We start from the raw sequence: 24,660 nt of genomic DNA, 5'->3' as shown, positions 1-24,660 counted from the left end.
TTTTCTAAGAATTCAATGTGTTTTAGTCCTGCAAAAATCCACACTTGCTCTGAGTATTCCATATTTCATCTCATTAGGGCATAAAACAAGATAAGAGAACATCAGAACACTTTGATTTAATGTATTTATTCATGCAACCAATCAGTTTTTTACTCTCTTAAGAAATATCATTTATATGGTGTTCTAAGGTTAAATTGCCTTTTATCTTCAATCCCAGATCTTTGAAAGAATGGAACCTTTTCTTTATTAGCTGCTGTAAGTGTATAGCTGGTCAAAAATGTATGGCTAAAGTTTGTGTGTTTTGTTTACTGATATTTAGCAGCATTTTGTTTTCTAAAGTCCAAGAATTTTAATAATCTACACTAGGGGGTAGGTAATTTTTATCAGAGGTATTTAGTATGATGTTTAATATTTCTATATCATCAGCATAACAGCTGAAAAACCCTCCAGAGAGATAAAAATAGAATAAATCTGGTCCCAAGATTGATACATGTGGAAGCCTTTCCCCAAACAATGCTAATCTTGAGCAGGGGTAATACATCCCCATTGCCCATGTCTGATTATTCAGCTATATTTGGATCTATTTCAATAAAGTTTTCTCGACACCAACTGTTGCTAGCTTCCAGATCAGTCTGTTGTGATCCAGTATATTGAATGTTTATGAAAACTCAACATAAATAATGTAATCTTGTAAGTACATGCATAAGCTTCAATACCATTATTATAGAACTCTGTGTTCCAGATAGTAGTTGATTTTCTTGGACTGAATGTGAATTGATAAATATTTGAAAAGTTATATCATCTGTAAATCTCCCCATGGTTGTGCACATAATAAGTACCTTATAACATCTGTAGCTCTCCATATTTGAGTGTGCCATATTAAGCACCTTAAACCATCTGTAGATCTCCCCTTGGTTGAGCATGCCTGGACTACACTAATGGAACTGACAGAGAACTCCGCAAACCAGTGTACCATCACATCATGGTGGTATTCTACAGTCTGCCCTGACTTCTAGTAAGATCATGAATCATCTGTAAAGCTCTACTCATGGTCATCAGGCCCTACTTTTGGGATCTGCTAGCACGTTGATACTGTCCTGTGCCATATGCTTAACCAACAGGAGCAGTTAGTGGTTCTGAGTGTCTGATTGGATTCCTCTGGGATCAGTTCTTTTTCTTATCAGAGACAGTACCTTTTGAGTTGGCTTAGCATGCCTGACAGTTGGATAACAATTCATGTGAATAAATTAGCATTAAGTTAGTTTTAAATATTTTATTTACTCATTTAATATATATTAGTATTCTTGTTATGGGTTGCTGTATGTTACATGTTATTTTTGAAAAGTGCCTAGTTACAGGCATTTAATAAATATAAACAAGGACAAGGGCATAGTACTGCTTTATTCCTAAAAAGAGCGAGCTGCATTTCAAATTATTTCACGAGTTATTCTAATTACTCAGAAGAGTTTACCTTTAAAAATAAGTCATGTTACCCTTTACTTTAAGGTCTCAGCTTAAAATTCACTTATATTTAAATGCTTAGTTCTAAACACTGTATGAGGACAAATGTGAACTGCAGCAAAATGGGGAATTATTTAAAAATTTAAACTGCAAAAAATATAAAATGCAAATTAACCCCCAGTTTAGCACAAATTACCCTTATGGATAAGGGTAACAAGTAAATGCCCCATCATATTCTTGTTCTGCCTGCCTCAGGGTTACACATACACAGTACATAAGGGCCAAAAAAACTACGATGGGAATGTAAGGCTGGGCTTCTTTCTCACAGATCAATAGCCTGGTAAGCAATTAGTAGCCTATCAACCTATATAAATGATTCCAGCCATCCTCAACCCATTTTCCTATTTTGCACATGGGGTCATGGTGTCACTACAGCAGTGACAATTATCTCAAGCCAAGGTTTACACCACCAGGTGGCTAGCCCTGCCACAGTAGTTCATTCGTACCACTTGCACACACACTCTCACCTACAGCCAATTTAGCGTGTCCAATCCACCTACTGCATGTCTTTGGAATGTGGATGCAAACTAGAACACCCAGAAAAAAATCATGTGACCACAGGGAGAACATGCAGACTCCACACAGAAGGCAGCCCACCCAAGAATTGAACCAGAGAACCCCTTGCTGTGAGGCAACAATGCTAACCGCTGTACCACCACAGCCACCCCAGAATCTATATAAAGGGTTATAGTAATTAATGTTATCTCTAGTAAATGCACACAGACTTAAAATTCACACAATTAATAACTACAATAAAACTAAACACATATTATTGAAAACATACAAATAACAGAAGCAGATGCAGTTGTTAAACAAAATTCTGTAAATGACACAGACCAAAGAACTGGTGTCAGAAACATGGACTAAAACTAATTGCCAAGAAATGCATAATAGTATCCTTTGGGAAGTCATCCATCCCTGGTAAATATCATACCGACAACTCACCCCTTAGAGTTGACCCACTAGTCAGGGACTTAGGGACATACATAGATAAACTAGCCTTTGATCATCCGGTGTCTACAGTGGTGAGGAAATCGTTCTATGTCATGCAACTTATAAAAAAAGGTATGGCATCTAAGTCCAAGGAAGTCATTGTTCCATTGTATTCATCATTCATCAGACCTATCATTGAGTACAATGCCTCCTTTGGTATGTACCTAACCAGGAATCTCCAACAATTGGAATGTCCACAGAGGTTTCTCACTAAAAGAATACAGGATGTAAGTAATATGTCCTATGCACTCTGTCTCAAGGTCCTATCCCTGTATTCTGTCTCCTATAAGCTTTTGAGGGGAGATCTGTGCCTGGCATACAAGGCATTGTCATACCCCACTCTGATGGACATCTTGCATATCCACAAATGAAACAGCACCAGAATTACCTGTTCTAAAGACTTAAACCTTGCCTGTGATATAAATAGGACCTGCTGGAGAGATATGTATGTATCCCAGAGACTACCCCATCTATGGAACAGGTTCCTCCCAAAGCCAATTCAAGTGCAACTTGGAGAATTGGATAGGAAATTGGAAATTCATCCCTGTTTTGGCATCTATGTCTCGAATGGACACAGGTAACCTGTAAATGGTTCATCTCCCAGATCCATGCTTACACTTATCAAGGGTATAAGAACTTGTCAGAGATTTGGGATGCATGGCTAGGCTTAAAAAGGACCTTGTGGTTGTTAGCCTAGTAAACAACTATGAACCTATGAGTGGTGAGATACCTATAATTGAGAATAGAAAATGATTAAAGCAAACCCAGGATCATAATATATAATATATACATAATGTGAAATAGTAGCGCATTTAAGATACAAGTCTTTATGAAAACAGTGCAGTTTATTATACACAAACAAACTCAATTTCCAGGTTCTTCCAAACAAACATGAAAATCTTGGCACAGATTCAAATAACTTTTTCTGTGCTTGTGTAAACTGCTGTGGCTAAAAAGGACAGGAAATGTGATTCAAAGGCATGATTAGCTACAAAGAGGAAAGACCTCAATATTGGCTGGCCTGCATGTCACTGAATTGAGTGCAGTTATGTAATACTAATCAGCACTTTGCTACAGGAATCACCAGTGATAGCTCATGCATGGTGTTGGAACAGACACCCTCATGATTCGCTCTCACAAACCCATGCCCATTTTTAAACAAACACACGCACATGCGCACATGGGCACACACACACACACACACACACACACACACACACACACACACACACAGACACGCACACAGACACACACACACACACACACACACACACACACACACACACACACGCACCACACACGCATGCACATGCACAGACTCGCACGCACACACACACACACATACACACACGCACGCACACGCACGCACATACACACACGCCCACAAATGCGCGCACACACACACACACACACACACACACACACACACACACACACACACACACACACACTCACACACACGCATGCACATGCACAGAATCGCACGCACATGCACACACACACATACACATGCACACACACGCACACAAACGCACACATGCATGCACATGCACGCACGCACACACACACACACACACACACACACACACACACACACACACACACACACACACACACACACACACACACGCACACACACACACACACACACACACAAAGGCACAGACTCATGCCTCTCACATTTGCTATCACTTGTAAATCATGGATCATTACAGTCAGTCTGTAATGTCAGACTTTAGAGTTTCATAATTTTTAATTGTTTTGAAAAAGCTTCATGATGCCAAACTTGTCATTCTATTTCTATTTGAAATGGCTTACAGCAATATTTAAAAAAAGTGTTCCTGGTGTCTAGTGTTCCCCTTCTAGTATCACAAACTTTGTTCATTGGTCTAGAGGGAGTCAAGAGGTATGGCACCCACCCCCAACACACACACACACACACACACACACACACACACACACACACACACACACACACACACACACACTTGCATGCAGACAATCATCCACACATGCAGTCATGCACACACTCACCATACAGTTGACACACACACCCTCATCTGAATGCACTCACTGATGCATTCGTTCACCCACAAGCACACAGCTACTCTACCTGTCCCCTAGCTAACCCTGTTTCTGCAACTACCCAGACAAACACACACACACACACACACACACACACACACACACACACACACACACACACACACACACAAGACTGTGCATACCACTACAGAAATGCACTGAGCTAGATCAAGTTCAAATGGGGTCCTAGGAAGGGTAATGGATCAGGACCCCCCATATGCAGCTACCCTCCACCTCCTCCGCAGTCATTCCAGTGTCCCACTACTTGGCTATTTCTCCCCAGTTACCATTAACACTGTTCAAAACTCTCAGTGTGCATAGTGTTTTCTGCTTTTCTTCTACAATGATCACAGATATTTGGATTTAATTTAAAACTTTTATTTCAAATTTTATATCCCGAACACTGATAGACATTTGCTAAACAAAGCATTACAGTCTCACAATGAAAACAGACTTAGCATTAAACCTTCTGTAACTTTGAAACTCGCATTCACTGAAACAGCATTGAAACCCACATTCAAAGAAAATGCATCTGGGCAGTGGCGGATAACATTTACTTTTGGTCTGTTTTCAAAACATAGGCTCCTTGCACACATTTTTAGGACCATGCAAAAATGCGAAGAGTTATTTGATTCATCTTCCTGGTTATATTAAATTATATCCCTTGCATAATACAACACCACTTGTTAGAGCATGTTTTAAATTTCTAGTTTTGAACATTTTTCCACTAAGCAATGAAACAAAGCATATGAACCAATAATGACAAAACTGCCCAATTCAGAACATTTCAACCATAAAGGCCACTCAAACTTCTGTCATTGCAATCCACCAATATCAGTAAATATGCACAATCTCTGCAGAAGTAAAAGTCATCTGAATAATCCCACATTAAAGATATCTGTAACTAATGAAGAGGTTGCTGCTAGCAAACAACTTTAATATTTCAGTGTTTCATCTACCAATTCAGTGCTTACTGCCCTTGAAGAATAAATTGCCTATGTTACATTAACAAAATATTAAGTTGGCAATACTGCAATAGGGAATTGATGGCAAACTGAGCACAGGTTCATAGTTACTAGGTATCTCATTCAAAAGAGGACATACTGAGGACTGCAGCACCCCACCCACTTAAAATACAACATAGTATCAGCAATCTATCTACATGGTATGAGAGTACAACCCATAGCCATCTGCATCAAGTGCAAACATGCTACCTGTTGTGTTACTAACACTGCTTTTAAACTGTGTACCACAATAGTGATACCATTTGCTAAGCAAAACAGCTCCACATTGTAAACAGACAGTATGAGCAGCAGTAAACTTCTCTTCCCTTGAAGCTCACAATTCTTTGAAAATGTACTTGAAACTCAAGTCCTTGAAAAATGTACCTGAAACTCAGTTCCCTAAAAAATGCAGCTTGGTAGTTTGGGTACAGAATTCAGGCTCTTGACTCTTGTAACTAGGATACATGGTTTAAGCTTAAGCAAATTTCGAACCACCTGCTATCCCTAACTAGGGCATTTCACTCTCACACACAGACACCTCAACCTCTTAGTGCAAGAAAAATGGGCAAAGCCTAAAATAAATAGGGCTAGATTATAAATATTGCTCTTATAAACGTAGAAAATTGCTAGAATAATAGGGTTTGTGTTAGTATGCATTTTTCTAAAGGATATGAAGCATGAAACTCAAGTGTCTTTCATTATTTAGTAACTTCAGTCCTTTTTATGAGGAACAGACCAAAAATATGGGGCAAAAATCTGGACAGTTGAGAGGTATGCTATCTGTCTCCCTCTTATAGACACGCAGACACACTTGTACACACACACACACACACACACACACACACACACACACACACACACACACACGCACACACTTACTTCTCTCTTACACACACCTACCTCCCTCACACACACACACACACACACACACACACACACACACACACACACACACACACCTACCTCTCTGTCTCACACACACACACACACACACACACACACACACACACACACGCACACACGCACACACACACACACACACACGCACACACACACACCTACCTTCCTCTTACACACACACACGCACACATGCAGACACACACACACACACTCACACACCATACCTCTCAACATCTTAGCACAAAAAATCTGGACAAAACGCTAAAATAGGGACATACTTTAAATATTGCACTTACAAACATAAAGTTGCTGGAACAAAACATATTGCATTATCATTAATTTTCTGAAGGATATGATGTCTGAAACTCAAATTCCTGTCATTATTTAGTGAATTCTGTCCTCAGTGATTTGTCACAGTATACCCAAAAAACACAAATGCTATGAGGAACAGACTAAAAATATGAAGCAAAAATCTGGACATTCTGTGAAAATCTGGACAATTGAGAGACACCTCCCACTCTCTTTTACACACACACACACACACACACACACACACACACACACACACACGCACACACACACACACACACACACACAGTCACTCACCCCACCACCACCTCTTACCTTGTACATTGTCTCCCTCATTGCAATGTGGAAATGCAGCATATCAGCCACATGGCTGGCCATGCTAATTTACACAGCCAAGTGGTTCTCTGAATCACTCAACTGTGTAACTACCCTAAGCAGAGTTATTTCCTGGGGGAGAGCACATGACTAATTAGCATAGGCCACATCCCTGGAATGCCTCATTAGCATCTAGCATGGCCATGGAGACAGTGACCATGTTGAATTTCTGTAGTGAGTCTGTCTATGAATCAGAAAATGGCTAAAGCAGTAGTTTTCTACCAGTGTCAAGGCTTACCACTGACAGTGGCCTTTTCTGAGTCCCACCTGTTGTTTACAACATCTTCTACACAAAGTTACAATATAGTGGGTCAGATATACTCTTCAACTTGGAAAACGCCCCCTTCAATGTTACCATAGTTTCATAGAGTAAAAAATCCATTCAGTCTAAATCAGTAAGTACGGAAGTTCAAATACTAGTTAAAAATGAAAAAATAAATAAACTCAGGTAGATCACTATAAGTAACAAATGATAGTCAAACCTAATTTAAAGAACCACATGCAGATCTAGAAGTACATCCATTGCAGAAAAGTTGTAAACAAATTAGTTAAGATAAAGGGATGTAAAAGTACCTGTGCATTCAACTGTTGAGAGCCAGAGACACACAAAGAGGATCTGTCCCAACTACTGTTAAATTATTTGATCCTTCTCTAAACCATCAAACCTGTAATTTACCATTATTTGTTAAATGCAGTACTTTCTTCCATGAACATTGACCACACATTAGAGCAGCAGAAGACAAACTCTTAACATCATGACCCCATCCTCTACAATCAGTAAGATGGTCATAGAAACACTTTTTAGAAGTTGAAGAAAAAAGGCTTGCAAATGATCAAGAAACTGTTCTACTCAGGCTGCCCTCTTATAGCATGGTTATTTTGGGTCTATATTAAATATTTGAACGCTTAAACGTTCGAATCATTAAAGATCGAACTTTAGCGATCAAAAGCTTAAATGTTCGAATATTTAAAAAAAAATTAAAAAAGAAAAAAACAAAATGTAAAGTGTTTAAGCAGGGGGGCAAGCCCCCTTGCACCCCCCACAGCCCCGCTACTTAAATATACCAACTCCAAGACTGCACTTCAGTGCAGTGCAGAAACAGAAAATTTCCATATCCTACATTGTAGCACAATCATGGAGTTAGTATATTTAATTAGCGGGGGTGTGGGGGTGCAGGGGGGCTTGCCCCCCCCCTGCTTACACCCATTAGGTTTTCTTTCTTTTGTTTTATTTATTTTTTTTTTATTTTTTTAAATATTCGAACATTTAAACATTTGATCACTAAAGTTTGATCTTTAGTGATCTGAACGTTTAACGTTCGAATATTTAATATAGACCCGGTTATTTTATAACATGGAAGTTGGGTGCTTTCATCGACTCCCCAAATGATGTTACTGCAAGAGGGTCTCACAGCAACTAATGACTGGTGCCAAAGTCATGGCCAAAAGCTAAATGGAAAAAATGTATTATCATACCATTAAATATTCAAGTGACATTGGCCCGCGAGAACCCCCTTTAGATTCAAATATCACAAAAACAGTGTTTGATTTACTTTTTTTCATTATGCTGTAGGCAACCCTAAACAAGAGAACTAATCTGTGACTTACCCCTCTTCATTGTATCATGAGACTCAACAAATAGCAACAAAGGGTTACATTCTGCGTCTAATATATTCACATTTTATGGTTAATACCAACAGAACAATAACCAAGAGGAATCATCTGTGAGTATCATAACTAATTATGTTGTATATCCACATGATAACTAGGGGGGAGTGACCTGTAATTAACAGCTCCCCATTTTGTTGTAAGTATCTTTACCCAACAGAAAATGGAAACTCCTCTAATCCTCTAAACAATAACTGTGATAAGTAGCCTGTGACAAATGCGTTGATTAACTGATTGATTACTTGGCTGGTTTGGTCATACTGGGAGGTGTCCATTTACATAGGACACCTATTGAAAAAATGTTACATATAGTCATCAACAGTAATATATTAATTAGGGAAAAGCCAGTACATAGAGCAGTGACTAAGTGTCATAGCAATAGAAAGGCAAATTATGCTGTAAGTGCCTGAAAAGTAACCAAAGACACCATGTTGTCTCTTACCCTCATTGTTGTGTTATGAGTACTCTGAAAAATAACCAAGAGAAACAGCATTTGATATACTGCTCGTCATTATTTTGATGTGAGGACCCAAAACAGTAACCAAGGGGAAGCAGTGTGTGACTTATTGTCCCTCAATATGCTGTTATGTTGTGAGTACCCCAATCCATAACCAAGGGAAACAGCATGTGGCATGCTCTTCCTCATTTTATTGTGTGTACTATATACAGCAACCAAGGGGAAATATGTTTGAATAAGAGGTTTTAATTATGCTGTGGCTAGCAGCGGCCATCAAGGGGGCAGTCCCTGACTCTCACATCTTCATTGTGATACATGTACCTCCAAGCAAGAAACAAGGGCGCAGTCCATGACTCTCACATCGTCATTGTGATACATATACCTCCAAGCAAGAAACATGGGTGCAGCCCCTGACCCTCACATCTTCATTGTAATATGTGTACTTCCAAAGGTGGTGCCACTACTGACCCTGGAAACTATTGCCCCATTAGCTTGACAAGTCTGAGCTGTAAGCCATGGGGCAAATTATTATAGATCTCATAAACAAGGACACAGGCAATCTCCAAGCACTTGACCCCACCCAGTTCAGATTCATCAAGGGCAGATCTTGCCTGTTGAACTTGGTTGACTTATTTGAGACTGTCACCAAGGCCCTGGATGAGAGAATGTCAGTACATACAGCTTACCAAGGCCTTTGACACAATCCCCCACTCAGGCATCATCGAAAAGCTAACACAACTTGGTGTAAATCCCTATCTCATCAGGTGGGTGGCCAACTGGCTCACTGACAGGACCCTCAAAGTCAAAATAGGCACCTCTACCTCTGATAGCAGACCTGTCACTAGTGGAGTGCCCAGGGATCTGTTATGGGTCCCCTACTGTTTGACATCTACTTCTCAGAGGTCCAGATAAAGACAAAAGGAGTGTGGCTGACCATGTTTGCGGATAACTGTAAGTTGGGTGCTGTCATTGATTCCCCAAATGAGGGTCTTACAGCAACTATTGACTGGTGCCAAAGTTATGGCCTCAAGCTAAATGCAAAAAAAGTATCATCATATTATTCTGTAAAAACACGGCCCCTACTGATTACCACATCAATGGAAACCCCTAAACACTGTGGTGAGAGACCTGGGTACTCAGGTTGATAACAATCTCACATTCCACCATCATGTAGCAGCAATGGTCAGAAAAGCCTTTTACTTGGTTCAGCTCATAAGTAAAGGGATTGCATCTAAAAAAAGGAGGTTATTACCTCTCTGTACTCCTCCCTCATTAGACCAATAATTGAGTAGAATGCCCCATTTGATATGTACCTCTCCAAACATCTGCACCAACTGGAAAGGCCGCAGAAATACCTCACAAAGAAAATCCATGGTAACCAGCACCTGTCCTATGTGGACAGGCTCAAATCACTATCACGCTACTCAGTATCATACAGGTTGCTCAAAGATGATCTGTGTCTCACCTACAAGGCAATCTCAAACCCTGCCCAATTAGATATGCTCCACATTCATAAGTTTCACTCCTCACACATTGCCCACTCGAAAGGCCTGAATCTAATATGCGACATCAACAAAACCTGCTGGAGAGACAGGTTAGTCTCCCAGAGGCTGCCCCATCACTGGAATAGACTTCCCATATGCGTCAAACAGAGTACCTCGCTGACCTGCTTCAAGCACAACCATGATGAGTGGATGGGAAACCACAAATTTGTCCCAGGGGTTCCACCTGTGTCCCTCATTGACAAGGGTGACAGGTGCTGACTGACTTATCTTTTTGGGGATAAACTCTTGGCAAGGCTTGTAAGGGCCCCATGGCCACTAGCCTGGTAACCTCCTATGATCCTATGATCCTATGATTGAAGCAGGAAACAAGGACACTGTCACTGAGTCTCACATCTTCATTGTAATACATGTGCCTCCAATCAGGAAACCTGTCTTCATTGTGTTAAGTAATTCCTAACCATAACCAAGGAAATTTTCACTTGCCTTATAATTGTACTGAATAAAATTAAGTTAGTTTACCTCAAAAATCACTGTGTTGTCAAAATGTATAAACAAAATGGATCCTGACACATAACCCGCTTGTTATGCTGAAAAATGCAATGAACAGTGTTAAGGCACTCTCCCAGTTTTACATCTCCCTTTTGGAATTCAGTGGTAAAGCAACTCAGGATGGGGTGCTGTTTGATTCACACCCATGAAGAATGCAGCTTAGAAAGCTCAACTTATTTTTGGCAAAAGTAAAGGGACCAAACCCACTAATTGCATGCATTTACGCTACTTTAGTTAACATAATACAGGGCTGAGGTTACAAAAGAGTATAACAGAACTGTAGGAGATATCTCTGCCTGTGTGATCTACAGGGACCCAGATCAATCCAGAATAGTTCCTTAGAGTGTGTATTGTATTCTTTGATAGTTCATTTCACATGACAGAAATAGAGAGCAGAGGTAATTTAAACAGATGTGGTTTTATTACTGTCTGATTGCATAGCATTAGAAGGAAGCAGCTAAGGAGATACAATATACATATATCTTTCTTGTATGCAAATAGCTAAGCACTGGGACTCCTGCCCTTGAACTGAGAGAGATGGCAGTCCTAGAATATATAATACAGACCACAAATATGTTATTTCATACAGTGTAACAGTCTAAGGCCTTACCTTTTGCGCCATCCTTGGCAGATGTCATTGGGATATAGAACACCTACAGAAGAATAATGGCTGCGGGTTAGCTGATTATAATGTTATCCTTGATTTGTGTTTCTCAGACTACTAATTATTATGTCTGAATTGTTGTTTATTTTTTCCTATTTTGTGAAACAGTATTATACTAAAACCTTCAATACGACAAAAAAAAAAAAAAAAAAACAGCTGCTCGCATATATGACTATGACAAATGTTAACTCAGGTACAAATATACATTTCAGTAGTTACAAAGTAGGACAGAAAAGAACATAAGTGACTGCTAATTTGTTCAAGACTATTTATGTAGTATTGTATAAAATTATAAAAAAAATCCTCAGTGCTAAAAATGCACATATTATCAGGCTTTTCTGGAATGACATCACTAGACATTTCATTGTTATGTGCATGCTGATGCCATTTCCACTGTCACTCTGAAGCCGCATCAAGAAGCAGCTCCATTATAATTCTACAGAGATTACTGGTGAGTCTTATTAAATGTTACTTACCCGTGTATTCACCTACAGATGACAAAGGGAGCAAAGGAATCAGTTATATCAAGACATAAACACATTTGTTCAAACGTTTCCTCATAAAAAATTGTGTGAGATGTAAAAGGGTCCTTTAAGGCATTGAAAGACATGGACAGGAGAAACAAAAAAATGAACAGAGAAAAACAGGGATAAGTAGTCAATCAAAACTGCAGTGACAGATGGAAATGCAGACAATAATAAGTGCATATATAGTTAGAAATGTAAAGCTATTTAAAATGACTGAGAAACAGAGAACATAATCTCTCTATCTCAAACACAAACACACACACATACACATAATCATACAAACACACACATACACACACACACACACACACACACACACACACACACACACACACGTTCACATTCTCACACACTGTAAACCTGATTGATCTGCAACAATTTTTTCCTTAAAAGCATCTTCTGCCCTAAGTACAGGAAGAACCTCAAATAATACAGAACCTGCTGTTATCTCAAATTCCACTCTGCCCGTTTTTTGCTTCTGTGACTAATGTGTCAAACACCTCTCTGGCTGCAGGTTTCCTATTGGCTAACATCAGTTGTTACTTATTATGGCAATCTCTAAACTTCTGTTCCCTGCACAGCTTCTTTGGGTATGCACTCAACAGCAGCAGTATCAGTAGAACAGAGGAAAAAAAGGTAAAAGGCCCGACATCTCTTTATTACTCTGCCAAGTGTAATTCTGAATCGTGATGTCATCTATGAACTCATCAGCCACCTACAGATCACGTTACAGCAGCAGCTACCAGCAGAACCCAAGGGGCGATCCCTCATTTGACCAAATGATAGATTCATCTCATGGTCTTTTTGGGGAGGATGGTGATAGAGCACCTCTACGGCATTCCTTTGGAAGACAAAGAGAGTCTTTTGGCTACACAGGTTTGTTCTACAGATGTTAACATCACATTTACTTTTATGTGAAGAAGAGAGAAATTAGTACAGGAGGGTGTCTGTATTCAGACTTGATAGTGTATGTAGTTTGTAGTGTCTGAACCATCTGCATTAACATCAAAGCTTAAAGTGCATATGAGTACATGGTATCAGGGTCAGACTTTCATCATCTCAACACAAGTTATCATGCTGAAGTACAAGAATAAAGGAGGATACATGTTCTTCCATTTCATTATTCTATTTAAAATTTTCAATAGAAAAATAACAAGGATACAGAAATGTCTTGTCTTCTGTACACTACAACATGGAGTAGTTACAGTAGAAGCTATAAAGCATTTGCATTTGTACATATCTTATTTACTGCTGTTCTCAGTGCAATCTATATTCAGTGTGTGTGTGTGTGTGTGTGTGTGTGTGTGTGTGTGTGTGTGTGTGTGTGTGTGTGTGTGTGTGTGTGTGTGTGTGTGTGTGTGTGTGTGTGTGTGTGTGTGTGTGTGTGTGTGTGTGTGTGTGTGTGTGTGTGTGTGTGTGTGTGTGTGTGTGTGTGTGTGTGTGTGTGTGTGTGTGTGTGTGTGTGTGTGTGTGTGTGTGTGTGTGCCTGTGTGTGTGTCTCTATGTGTGTGTGTGTCTGTGTCTGTGTGTGTGTGTAAAAGAGAAAGACAGAGAGAGAGTGTGAGAGATGTGAAACCCACAGACAAAAGAAACAACTTCATTAAACAAGAAAATAAAAAAATAAAGTAATACACTGTTTATACACAGGTACATGTAATCTATTGGAATACGTGGCGTGTTTAACTTTTACCTTAATGTCAGCTTGTTAACCATTACAGATAAGGTACTGATTCATGCACATGGCAATCTGATACCACTGTCTGTTGTCACTGTAAACTGGTTATAAGAGAGAGCAATACATAGTTAATTAGATGATTTGGGAGTTTGCCATTCTTCTTCTATACATTGTGTTTGCTGAGCTACCAGGATATGCCCTCATTTTTGAAATGACAAACCTAACATGAAGAGCATGCAGATCAGTTACTAAAATGTTTACAGTTTGAAACACTGCTCCCATGAAACACTGATATAGATGCTTACAGTGAATTTATAGCACTTACGAAATTAATTATTTCTTTATGCATGGGTTATTGATTACACTGTAGAATTCCAGCTATTGGAACAGCTTTACTATCTTATTAGTAAACATCCTTACTAAGGGACTGGGAAGTTGTTTCAATCTGCTTTACAAAACAGAGACCAAAACTATCCTGGACTGTATCCTTATAGACACTTTATCAGGGAGAAGTGAATGAGAACGACATGGGAGGGCTGAGAATCTTTTCACACCTTCCTCCTCCTCCTCCTCCATTAACACCACCACTCAGATGCCACCAACTCATATTACACCAGGCCTGTGGAATATTCACCTCTCAACTGTACAGATTTTTGCAGCATGTCGAGATTTTTGCCAAATATTTTTGACACTTTTTTTCATAAAATTGTAGTTTTCTGGGAAATTATTGGCAAGTCATTAAAGACTGAGGACAGAAAATAATGACAGACATTTGAGTTTCAGAAATTTCATGCTATAGCAAAACCTGTTATTCTATCAAAGTTCTAAGTTTTTAAGACCAATATTTAAAAATTGTCCTTATTTTTGGGCTTTTGTCCCCCATTATTTATGGCTTGTCCAGATTTCTTGCTCTAAAAGGTATGAATGGGACACGCCATTCCCAAAAGTACAAGCATAACACAATCAAAGAAATATGAGATAACGCAATCACAGAAATAGCACAGAAAGCATGATACAAAGCCAGATAATTGTAACTCATTCACAGATAACGGAATACAAAACAGCATGTCTGGCAACATGAGCATAACACAGGTCAAAACTATTCAAGGCAGCCAAAAGGTAGTTCGTGCAGAAGAATGTCAAAGAAAAAACAATGCAGGATATTGCAAACAAAACAAAGTCAGAGCAATAGTTTAAGCACCTTCACACAAGGTAAGATAAGAATTATATGACTCAGGGCTGTTAATTAATTAATGGCATAAATCTGTCCCTGTTTTGTTGGGACTCCCCTGAAATCATTTTGAGAATTTCTAACATAATAGTTGCAACATCTAAAATGTGTCCCTAATCAGGGGCCTTTTCCTTAGTTATTTTTGATTTTGATCCAAACTCTGTTGGCAAAAGGTTGAGCACTCTGATTTTTCCTATTGTAGATGTACTCACATACTGGCTCCTGCCTGTGTTTGTGTTGAATTGTAGCATTGTGTATGTTTTATCCTTATTGTTTGATATTACTATTACTTTCACAAGGCAGTCTGTGCTAAGCATGATACTCAACATGCTGCCTATATATACGTATACATATCTATCTGTACATATAGATAGATATATAATCATATATGTTCAACAAGTTATTATACTGTAACATAAAGAGAGTAGATAATTCAGTAAAGAAGTCACCAAGGGACTGTATCAATGTACTGAAGCTGCAGTGATCCTAGATTGCGATACTTTATGACTTAATGGGCCGGATTTACGAAGGCTTGCACGGAGTCTAAGAGTAGTGTAAGACTCCATGCAGCCTTTGTGATCCAGGAACAGCCCAAAGTCCATGTAAGAGACAAGCTAAAATGGCTCTTACACGGAGTGGGCGTGGCTAAGCTAATCACCTCACTTGCAGCCAAATAGCATGCAAATGAGGATGATTAGCGATCCAGGAAGCCCAGAACAGCCCGTGTAAGAGACGTTTTAGCTGCAGAAATGTACTCAGTTGACAACTGAGTACGTTTCTGCAAAAGCTGTAATGGAGCCATGTCAGCTCCAAATAAAGGGTGCATATGTGTCAGGCAGCATGCCAATGGCCAAATATGTGGCCATTGGCAAAGTAACCTGATGCAAATATATTAAAAAAATATATATTTTTTTCGGCGATTGCCGATGTTTAAACCCAGCGCGGCCCTGTGCAAACGGGCTGCGCTATATAAAACATAAAAATGAAGGTTTTAAACCTACAAATGTAGGTTTTATGCAATACATGGAATGTCAATGCAGGGACCAGCAGACCAAAACCAACATGGCCACCGTGTAGTGGTTGCTAAGGGGGGAAACTGAGTCTAAGATATGTAACTAAGCATTAGTAGGCAATCTGATGCAAATGAGTGTAAGGATACTGAATTCCACTGTCACATAGCAAATGAGCACAGTCTGAGTAGTGTAAGAGTTACAGAAGGGGGAGGAACAGAGTAGGAGATAGGTGACATCACAGGGGGGAATGATAGAAAGAAATGCAGTTCATTGGAGGTCAGAGTTACATGACAGATGTCAAACAGATATCATGGAAAGAGGTGTGCCACTAACTAAGCATGAGAAAGTCAAGAAATGGAAGGTGTACACTGTTGCCTACACCAAAGTTTCTTGCTGGACGTGTATGCGCACGTGTGCGCGCCATGAAGCGTGAGTAAGACAGTGTGCGCGCGTGTAAGGCAGACTGAGCATGTGGGAGCATGTTGGGAGATGTTTAACACTGTTTGCGCAGGCGTGCACGCGTTTTAATCCGAATAAGCAGACTCTGAACTGTGTAAGCATGTGTGCGCGCATGTAAGGCACTGTGAACGTGTTTCTGCTGGTTTACACATGGCTCCACCCTGAGGAAACAGAAAGGAAAAAGGAAGCAACAGATTTAGTAGGAAGCTAGCAGGGGATACTGCTGGAGCTAGCAGGTGAAAACAATTAGATGCAGACAATTACACAGGCAGAATAGTAGCCCAGCCCAGCACTTAAAACTCTGCAAACAGCAGTGCAGGATGTTTCTCTCAAGAGACACTGCAAGACAGGAGTTAAGTTATCAGAAGTGAAAACTGAAAAAGCTGAACTCAGAGCAGAAATGTTAGGGGCTGCCATAGCTGTCATAATGAGATAGGTGACTTGCTGAGGGTGGTGACAATGCAGATGGTGCCAGACAACCCACAGTGAGGAGACGGAGAAGAGTGTACAGGCCCAGGGTCACCTACCACGGGTTACATGAGCTGGAGATAGTAGAGCACTATAGAGTGGACAGAGACCTCCTGCAGCAAATAGTGGAGCTGTGCAGGCCACGCCTCACACACAGAACCAACAGAGGGGAACCCATCCCAGTGGAAACCAAGGTATGTGTTGGCCTAAGAATACTAGCAACGGGTACCTTCCAGAGACCAACTGGTGATATGATGGGGATATCACAGGCATCAGCCTCCAGGGTACTGCACCAGTTCCTGGATGCCATGTCAGCACATGTCGGTTATCATGTATATTTCCCCAATGCCCGTGAGGTATTGGCAAGCAATATGCATCTCTTCCAGCAAATAGCGGAATGCCCTGAGGTAGTGGGTGCAATAGACTGCACGCACATACGCATCAAAGCACCAGCTGGTGAGTGGGGTAGGGCATACATCAACCGCAAGGGCTTCCCCTCCATCAACTGCCAGGTCGTGTGTGATGCCCAGGGCATAATAATGAATGTGTGTGCTGGCTGTCCTGGGAGCTACCACGATTCCCACATCTGGCATTTGACGCAGCTGTACCAGACATTTGCCAATGGGGACATCCTGCATGGACACCTAGTGGGGGATGCAGGTTATGCACTGGAGCCGTGGCTGATGACACCCATCAGAAACGCACACACACCTGAACAGGAATGTCATAATGAGGCACACGCACAAACACGTAATGTAATAGAGCGTGTGTTTGGGCTGCTCAAGTCACGGTTCCGGTGTCTGGACACATCTGGTGCAGCCTTGCAGTACACACCAACTACATGTACCCAAATTGTCATGGTATGTGCTATGCTACATAATATGATCTTGTGAAAACAGCTGCAGAAGGACCAGCATAGGGCCAGGCCAAACAGCCCCCCACCATTGCCAAGACCATCACAGGTAGAGCGTGACTCGGAGGAGGAACAACCTGAGCCTGCCCCAGTAGGCAGAAGGAGGCATGCCCAGTATGCCCTGGCCTTGGCAACGAGGCAATGCATAGCACATACACTGGCTCAGTAGGAACCCTGGGAATGATACCCCTCTCTGACTCACTCATATAGTAACAGGGATGCCTAACATGACACAACCTGCTCTCAAACATGTACAGGGAAGTGTAATATGTGCACCCGACAGAGGCAGCCCTGCAACACCACCTGAGGCATGAATGCTATGTGTTAAGTAATGTAACACCATGTACTATATGCAAACCTGAGGACCCTGACTAACATCCTACCCTCACCAAGCATCATGCCACAACATGACAATGAGATGATCAAGTGCAATAATTGACGGAAGTATCGCAGTTAGTCAAAGGGGATCCAATGTGTGCCAGTCTGGGATGACATGCTGAGCATGACATGATGCACCACCTGCTAGGACTGGTGTGCACCTATCAGTGCAGGCCATATGGATACTGGCAAAGGCTGTTGTTACCCACAGTGTGCCCTGAATAGGTAAGGCTCAAAACACAAACCTATCTCCATAGGTATCAGAAGGGATAAGAATAAGATAAGGGATAAGTCGAAACAGCAAGATGCATGCAGTCTAAACTCACCCAGTATGGAGAATGGTGATATCTGCGCTGTAACAGAAAAGTGAGCCAAGGATCACAACAGCACCCTAACACTACCAGGTTACACCTCATACTGTGCTGTACAGCCTCAAAACATGGAACAAGCTACAAAAGGAGGGTGTCTAGCAAGAATTGTCAAGGATAACCACACCCCCATGTTGGTACCACAACAAAAAGCAGCATGGACTAGCCATGGTCAAGTAACAGTGGCTAAAACTGCCCCCCCAGTTTATAGCCTGCTACAGACTACTGTTCCAACACCAGGAACTGCACCTGGCCTATGCTGGAATACATGAATATATCAAGCCCTCCAAACCACATTATATTGGGTGACTGCAAATACCCAGACATAGACTGGGAGCATTATACTAGCTCCAACAGTGTTGGACAAAAGTTCATAGAATCCATAAACCAAAAGGCCCAGGAACAACATACCACTCCCACAAGAGGGGTAAGCATACTGGATGTGATAATCAGCAACATGGGTACTGGATGGCAAGATGAGAAGTGTATTGCTCACTGGTAAAACCAGACCGTAGAGTAATCACACTGGATGTACAAATCCTGACCACAGTCCCTGGCCAGAAAACCACAGTGGAAAACATGTGTTAAGCAATATTTGCACTCCTCCAAACTGATGTGGAATCCATTAAAGGTCCTATGCAGGTGCAAAATATGGGCCACACCTCAGAACCTGTAATACAGCCATTCCATGAACACTGCCAGGAATGCTTAGATTATGTAATCCTAAATTAAAACAACACACAATGCCATACACGCAGGAATCTGGCATGGTGGACACCAGCCATAACCAAACCATGCAAGAGAATGAGGAAGCTACTACATGATAGAGCAAACATAAACAATGAAGTAATCACCGATCAGTAGTATGGCAATAAAATCTGTCCACACATACAATCCACTAAGGCCAGCCACAACAAGTTGAATCTGCGAATCCTGAGGCAATGTTACACCTGCCCCAAGTACACAGACAACCCCCAACACCACCCAAGAAATACAAATATATGTGAGAGATGCAACCAGCTATCCAAACTGGAGGCTCAGCTCCCTCAACTCAGTACTCCCAAAACTAGTCAGGAGGAGAAGGTAACCACACACACCACAAACACAGTCCCACATAGACCTATCACAACTGCAAACCAAACACATAAACACAGAAAAACATTCCCGGAGGCACAAATTACAAACACAGCACACCAACAGAGGCCTCTAAAGCAGACACCCAATCAAATAACCTCCAAACATAGCACATGCAACACATAGTACACAAAGCCGGTGTGCCAAACAGTCACAGGCCAGAAAGAGAAACAACATGCCTGATACAGTTGTAATAGGTGACTCCATAGTCAGACACACTGCTGTCCCGCACCAGACTGAACAAGGGAAAGGGTACAGTAAGCTGCCTGCAGGCTGCCACAATACGCCACATAACAGAAGTATGCAGGTCACTCCAAAGCAAGTAGAAGTATGATGCAGTCATAGTCTATGCTGGTGTGAATGACCTGAGATGTACCTCCCTAGACTACATGAAAAGAGACATAGATGAGCTCTCTGATTATGTAGTCCAGGCCGGTATGACACTCACCGTTTGCAGCATCCTACCCTTACCAAGAATAATGCCACAGTACAAACACGGAATGATCAGTCATAGCAAGTGGCACACTTACTGGTGTCATTCCAAGGGGATCCAATGTCTGTCTGCTTGGGATGTCATGCTTGACAAGCCACGCAGCTGTTCTTGGGATGGCTTGCACCTGTTACCCCTGGGCATCTGAATATTGGATAAGGCCTTTGCCACCTCCATAGAGCCTTTTGTAAGCAAGGCTGAAAAGACTGACCCACCACCCTAGAAAACATAAGTGGAAAGAAACATAAGGGTAATGCTGACCAATGCCAGATGTGTAAACCCCAATATGCATGCTCCCAAGGCCATCCCCAGTATGGTGAACATCGATGTCTGTGCAGTGACAGAAACCTGCTGCAAGCCTCCTGACAGCACACCAGCACTACCAGGTTATACCACGTATCATGTGTCATGGCCCCAAAACCTGGAACAAAACATAAAAGGAGGGTGAGTATCCATATTCAGCACAGACACCCATACGTCCAGGTAACTGACAATGCACAAGGCATTGGAGTCCACCCATGTGCAACTAACTGTAGGCAAGACTGCTGTACAGTCTGTAGCATGCTACAGACCACACTCCCACACACAGGAACCCCACTCAGCCGTCCTGAAGACACCGGACAGTATGAATGTCCCACCAAATACCAAACAAGGTACCACAAATTACCACATAGGTGGTCAACCATTATGTATGGAAGGAGTAACCAGGGACCTAGGGACACAAGTGGACAGTAACCTGTTATGTGACACCCACATTGCCAATGTGGCTAGGAAGACTGTCTACATTTGACACCGTATCAGGAAAGGATTCACATCTACGTCAACAGAGGTCATTGTGCCCCTATACTGTTCTCTAATCACACCCATAATCTAGTACAATGCCTCATATGGGATATACCTTAACTGACGCCTACAGCAGTTAGAAAGACCTCAAAGGTACCTCACCAAGAGGATAAAGGGTCTCAAATATATGTCATATGCTGCCTGGATGTAGACACCCCAGCTGAATGCAGTCACATACTGCCTACACAGAGGCATTGCATGCCTGTTGTAGAAGGCCATGCCCAACACAGGAGTAATGGACATGCTGCACCCCAGAAAACTCAAATCCATCGGAGCTGTGAGAGTGAGAGATGTCAACCTCAACAAATAATGAAATAGGATGTGCTGGTGGGACAAATACATAATCCAGAGGCTCCCCACACCATGGACCAGAATCCCACTCCATGTTAGGCAGAGCCCCTCACTGACACTCTTCAACAGGAATCTTGCCAAGTGGATGGATGATTGTAGTGTTACACTGGGGGTCTTCACTGTGTCATGTCTAGACAGAGGCACAGCAAAGCAAATCATAAATGGTTATAATATTCACATAGCAAGGGGTGGCAAAAGCCACACACACTCTGGCTAGGCTAACAAATGCCCTAGGATGGATATGAACCTATGAACCTATGAAGTAACAAATTGTACAGGACACTAAGGATAATCCCAAGGCTTTCACAACTGATGGTACGAACCATGTTGGGAATTCACAGATATGCTCTGAATCACACAAATATCACAAACACACACACACATATTGCCAACATACATCCTGACAGGTGCAGTGCAACCCCCCCCCCCCCAAATGCAGAATATCTATCCCAGCAGACTGCTGGCCCCCTGACATTGCAGATGCTGAGGTAACAGCCAACATCTACAAAGCAAAACACACAGCAGCAATGGTATGAGATGGTGTCCTGGGCTTAGTGCAACATGGACTCCAAGATGAATGGAATGCCAAACCACACTACTGCTCAATGTCAGCCTTACCACAGAATATGTACCCAAAGAGCAGTGTACAACAACAGTGGTCCTTCTCAACAAAGGTGTTGCCTGAATGGATACTGAAAAGTACTACCCCAGAATCCTGAGAAGCTCGTTCTGCACAGCTATGGAAAGGATCAGCATGTACCACAGACATAAAGATATTGGGGACCTACTGACACCGGACCCTACCCAGTGTGGCTTTCTTAAGTGCAGATCCTGCCCCTAAACATGTTTGACTCAATTGAAACAGTCATTAAGGTCATTGATGAGGGCAATGTGGTCCACACAGCGTAGCTGGACCTTGCAAAGGCTTCTATACAATACCCTACGTGTTCATTATAGATAAGCTCACCAGCTTAAATATAAACCCTATGTCAGTAGAGGGTTGCAAACCAGACCAAGGACAGAACAGACATGGTCAGACATGCTGCAGCCATGTCAGACTACAAACCAGATATAACTGGCATCCCACAAGGCTTGGTCCTGGGATCTCCCTCGTCTGGGATATATGTCCCATAGGTACAGGCAAACATGGAAGGACTGTGTCTGAACATGTTTGCAGAGGACTACAAACTGCTCACCACATATGATCCACCAGCTGACACAAGCATCCCACAAAAGGGCCACATAGAAACAGACAACTGGTGCCATAGCCATGTCAGCAAGCTAATTGCAGAAATGTGTATAGTCATCCCCCATGGATATACAGTAAGTGCCCACCAATTACCACATAGGTGTTAACCCATTATGTAGTTAACATGTAATGAGAGACCTGGGTACACAAGGTGATAGATATCCTGCATTGGACAAACATGTGCTGTAGTGTTTACAGAAACATACCATATACCCACCTAATCATGAAGGTTGTCAGATCTAGATAAGGGGAGGTCATTGTGGCTCTGCAGTCATCCTTCATCAGCGGTACAATTGACTACAATAGCCCCTGTGGGATGTACCTCAGCAGACACCTCCATCAACCGTAAAGTCCCCAACAGTACCCCACCAGGAGTATCAAAGAGCTTGCACAGATGCCATGTGTTGCCTGTGTTGCTGGTATCAATAAACATGCTGCACTTTGTACAATCTGAATGGCAGTGAGCTATGCACATGAGAGACCTGAACCCCAGCACTGACTTACATAGGACAAGCTGTACTGCATGATCCATAACACAGAAGCCACCCCCACCCATGAGTGAACCCCCAGTACAGGCTACCCATAGAGTCACTTATCAATCTTCCTCAATAGGAATCTTGATGAGTGGATGGGAGATGGTAGCTTTATCCTGGGTATCACTGTGATGTCACTGGTAGACAGAGGCACAGTATACTAACCATGACATATGTCATGGCAAACTCCACTTACAATGTGTGTTGAAGGACAAACACACTCTCCAACTAGCATTAGACATGGACTAGGGCACATCGCTAGTGTTTGCAAATGTACACCTATGTTGTGGAATACACTACCAATGTTGGACAAGCCTGGTTTAAGTAGTTCATATCTGAACAGAATGCAACATGGTCAGATGTCCACAACTGCCCCCTAACCAGGCTGTTGTGCCAACTATCAAAATGTAAAGCAGTGATAGCACTAAAGCCCAGGATACTGTCCACCACAGTCAAAGTACTACCAGTACACTATACAGTACTACAGTGTTAGGTCAGTGTGAAAGGATGTTGACAACTGTATGCAAAGTATCCCATGCAAACACTGCAGGCACAGTATAATCCTGTTGTGTTTACACACAAAGCAGTTGTACAGTAACTACACAACATGACACATAACACACAACCATAAACGGGTGATATTTGTTGAAGTTCACACTCATCCACAAATGTGGTGGGCTGCAGAGTCCAACATATGGAATGCTCACACTGGGCATTCTCACACACTTTGATAAATGAGACATATGTCAGACAACATGCCATGGGAAGGCTGAATTGGGCATGCTCACACACTTAGGCCAAATCTCAGTTTAGAAGTTGGACACACATATCTGGTATTTTTATGTGTTATTCCAGGAACCAACCACATTACAGCAGTCTGCCCAGTGCACACAGTTAAATGACTACAGAGACATACGTGATATAGTGGATCCCTCCCATATGCAAACATCTTCCACAGATGCACAAGTTGTTCATACAAACAGGGAATGATGCAAAAC

At 41.8% G+C, this 24,660-nt stretch overlaps 1 protein-coding gene across 1 annotated transcript in view; it reads left to right on the top strand.

Moving 5' to 3' along the window:
* Window positions 1-13,121: 13,121 nt before the first annotated feature.
* The window catches only part of LOC122800986 (heat shock protein beta-7-like), a 597,204-nt gene continuing 585,665 nt past the window's right edge, over window positions 13,122-24,660 (top strand). The window contains exon 1 of the mRNA XM_044070407.1: window positions 13,122-13,433. Within this exon, the coding sequence (XP_043926342.1) occupies window positions 13,247-13,433 (187 nt within the window). The 5' untranslated portion in view covers window positions 13,122-13,246. The remainder of the gene's footprint in view (window positions 13,434-24,660) is intronic.

The sequence above is a fragment of the Protopterus annectens genome, chromosome 4.part1, assembly GCF_019279795.1.
Source record: "Protopterus annectens isolate FY-2018-M chromosome 4.part1, PAN1.0, whole genome shotgun sequence".
In the NCBI taxonomy this organism is placed as follows: Eukaryota; Metazoa; Chordata; order Ceratodontiformes; family Protopteridae; genus Protopterus; species Protopterus annectens.
Note: the sequence above shows the minus strand (reverse complement) of the source record. Positions and strands in the feature narration are given on the sequence as shown.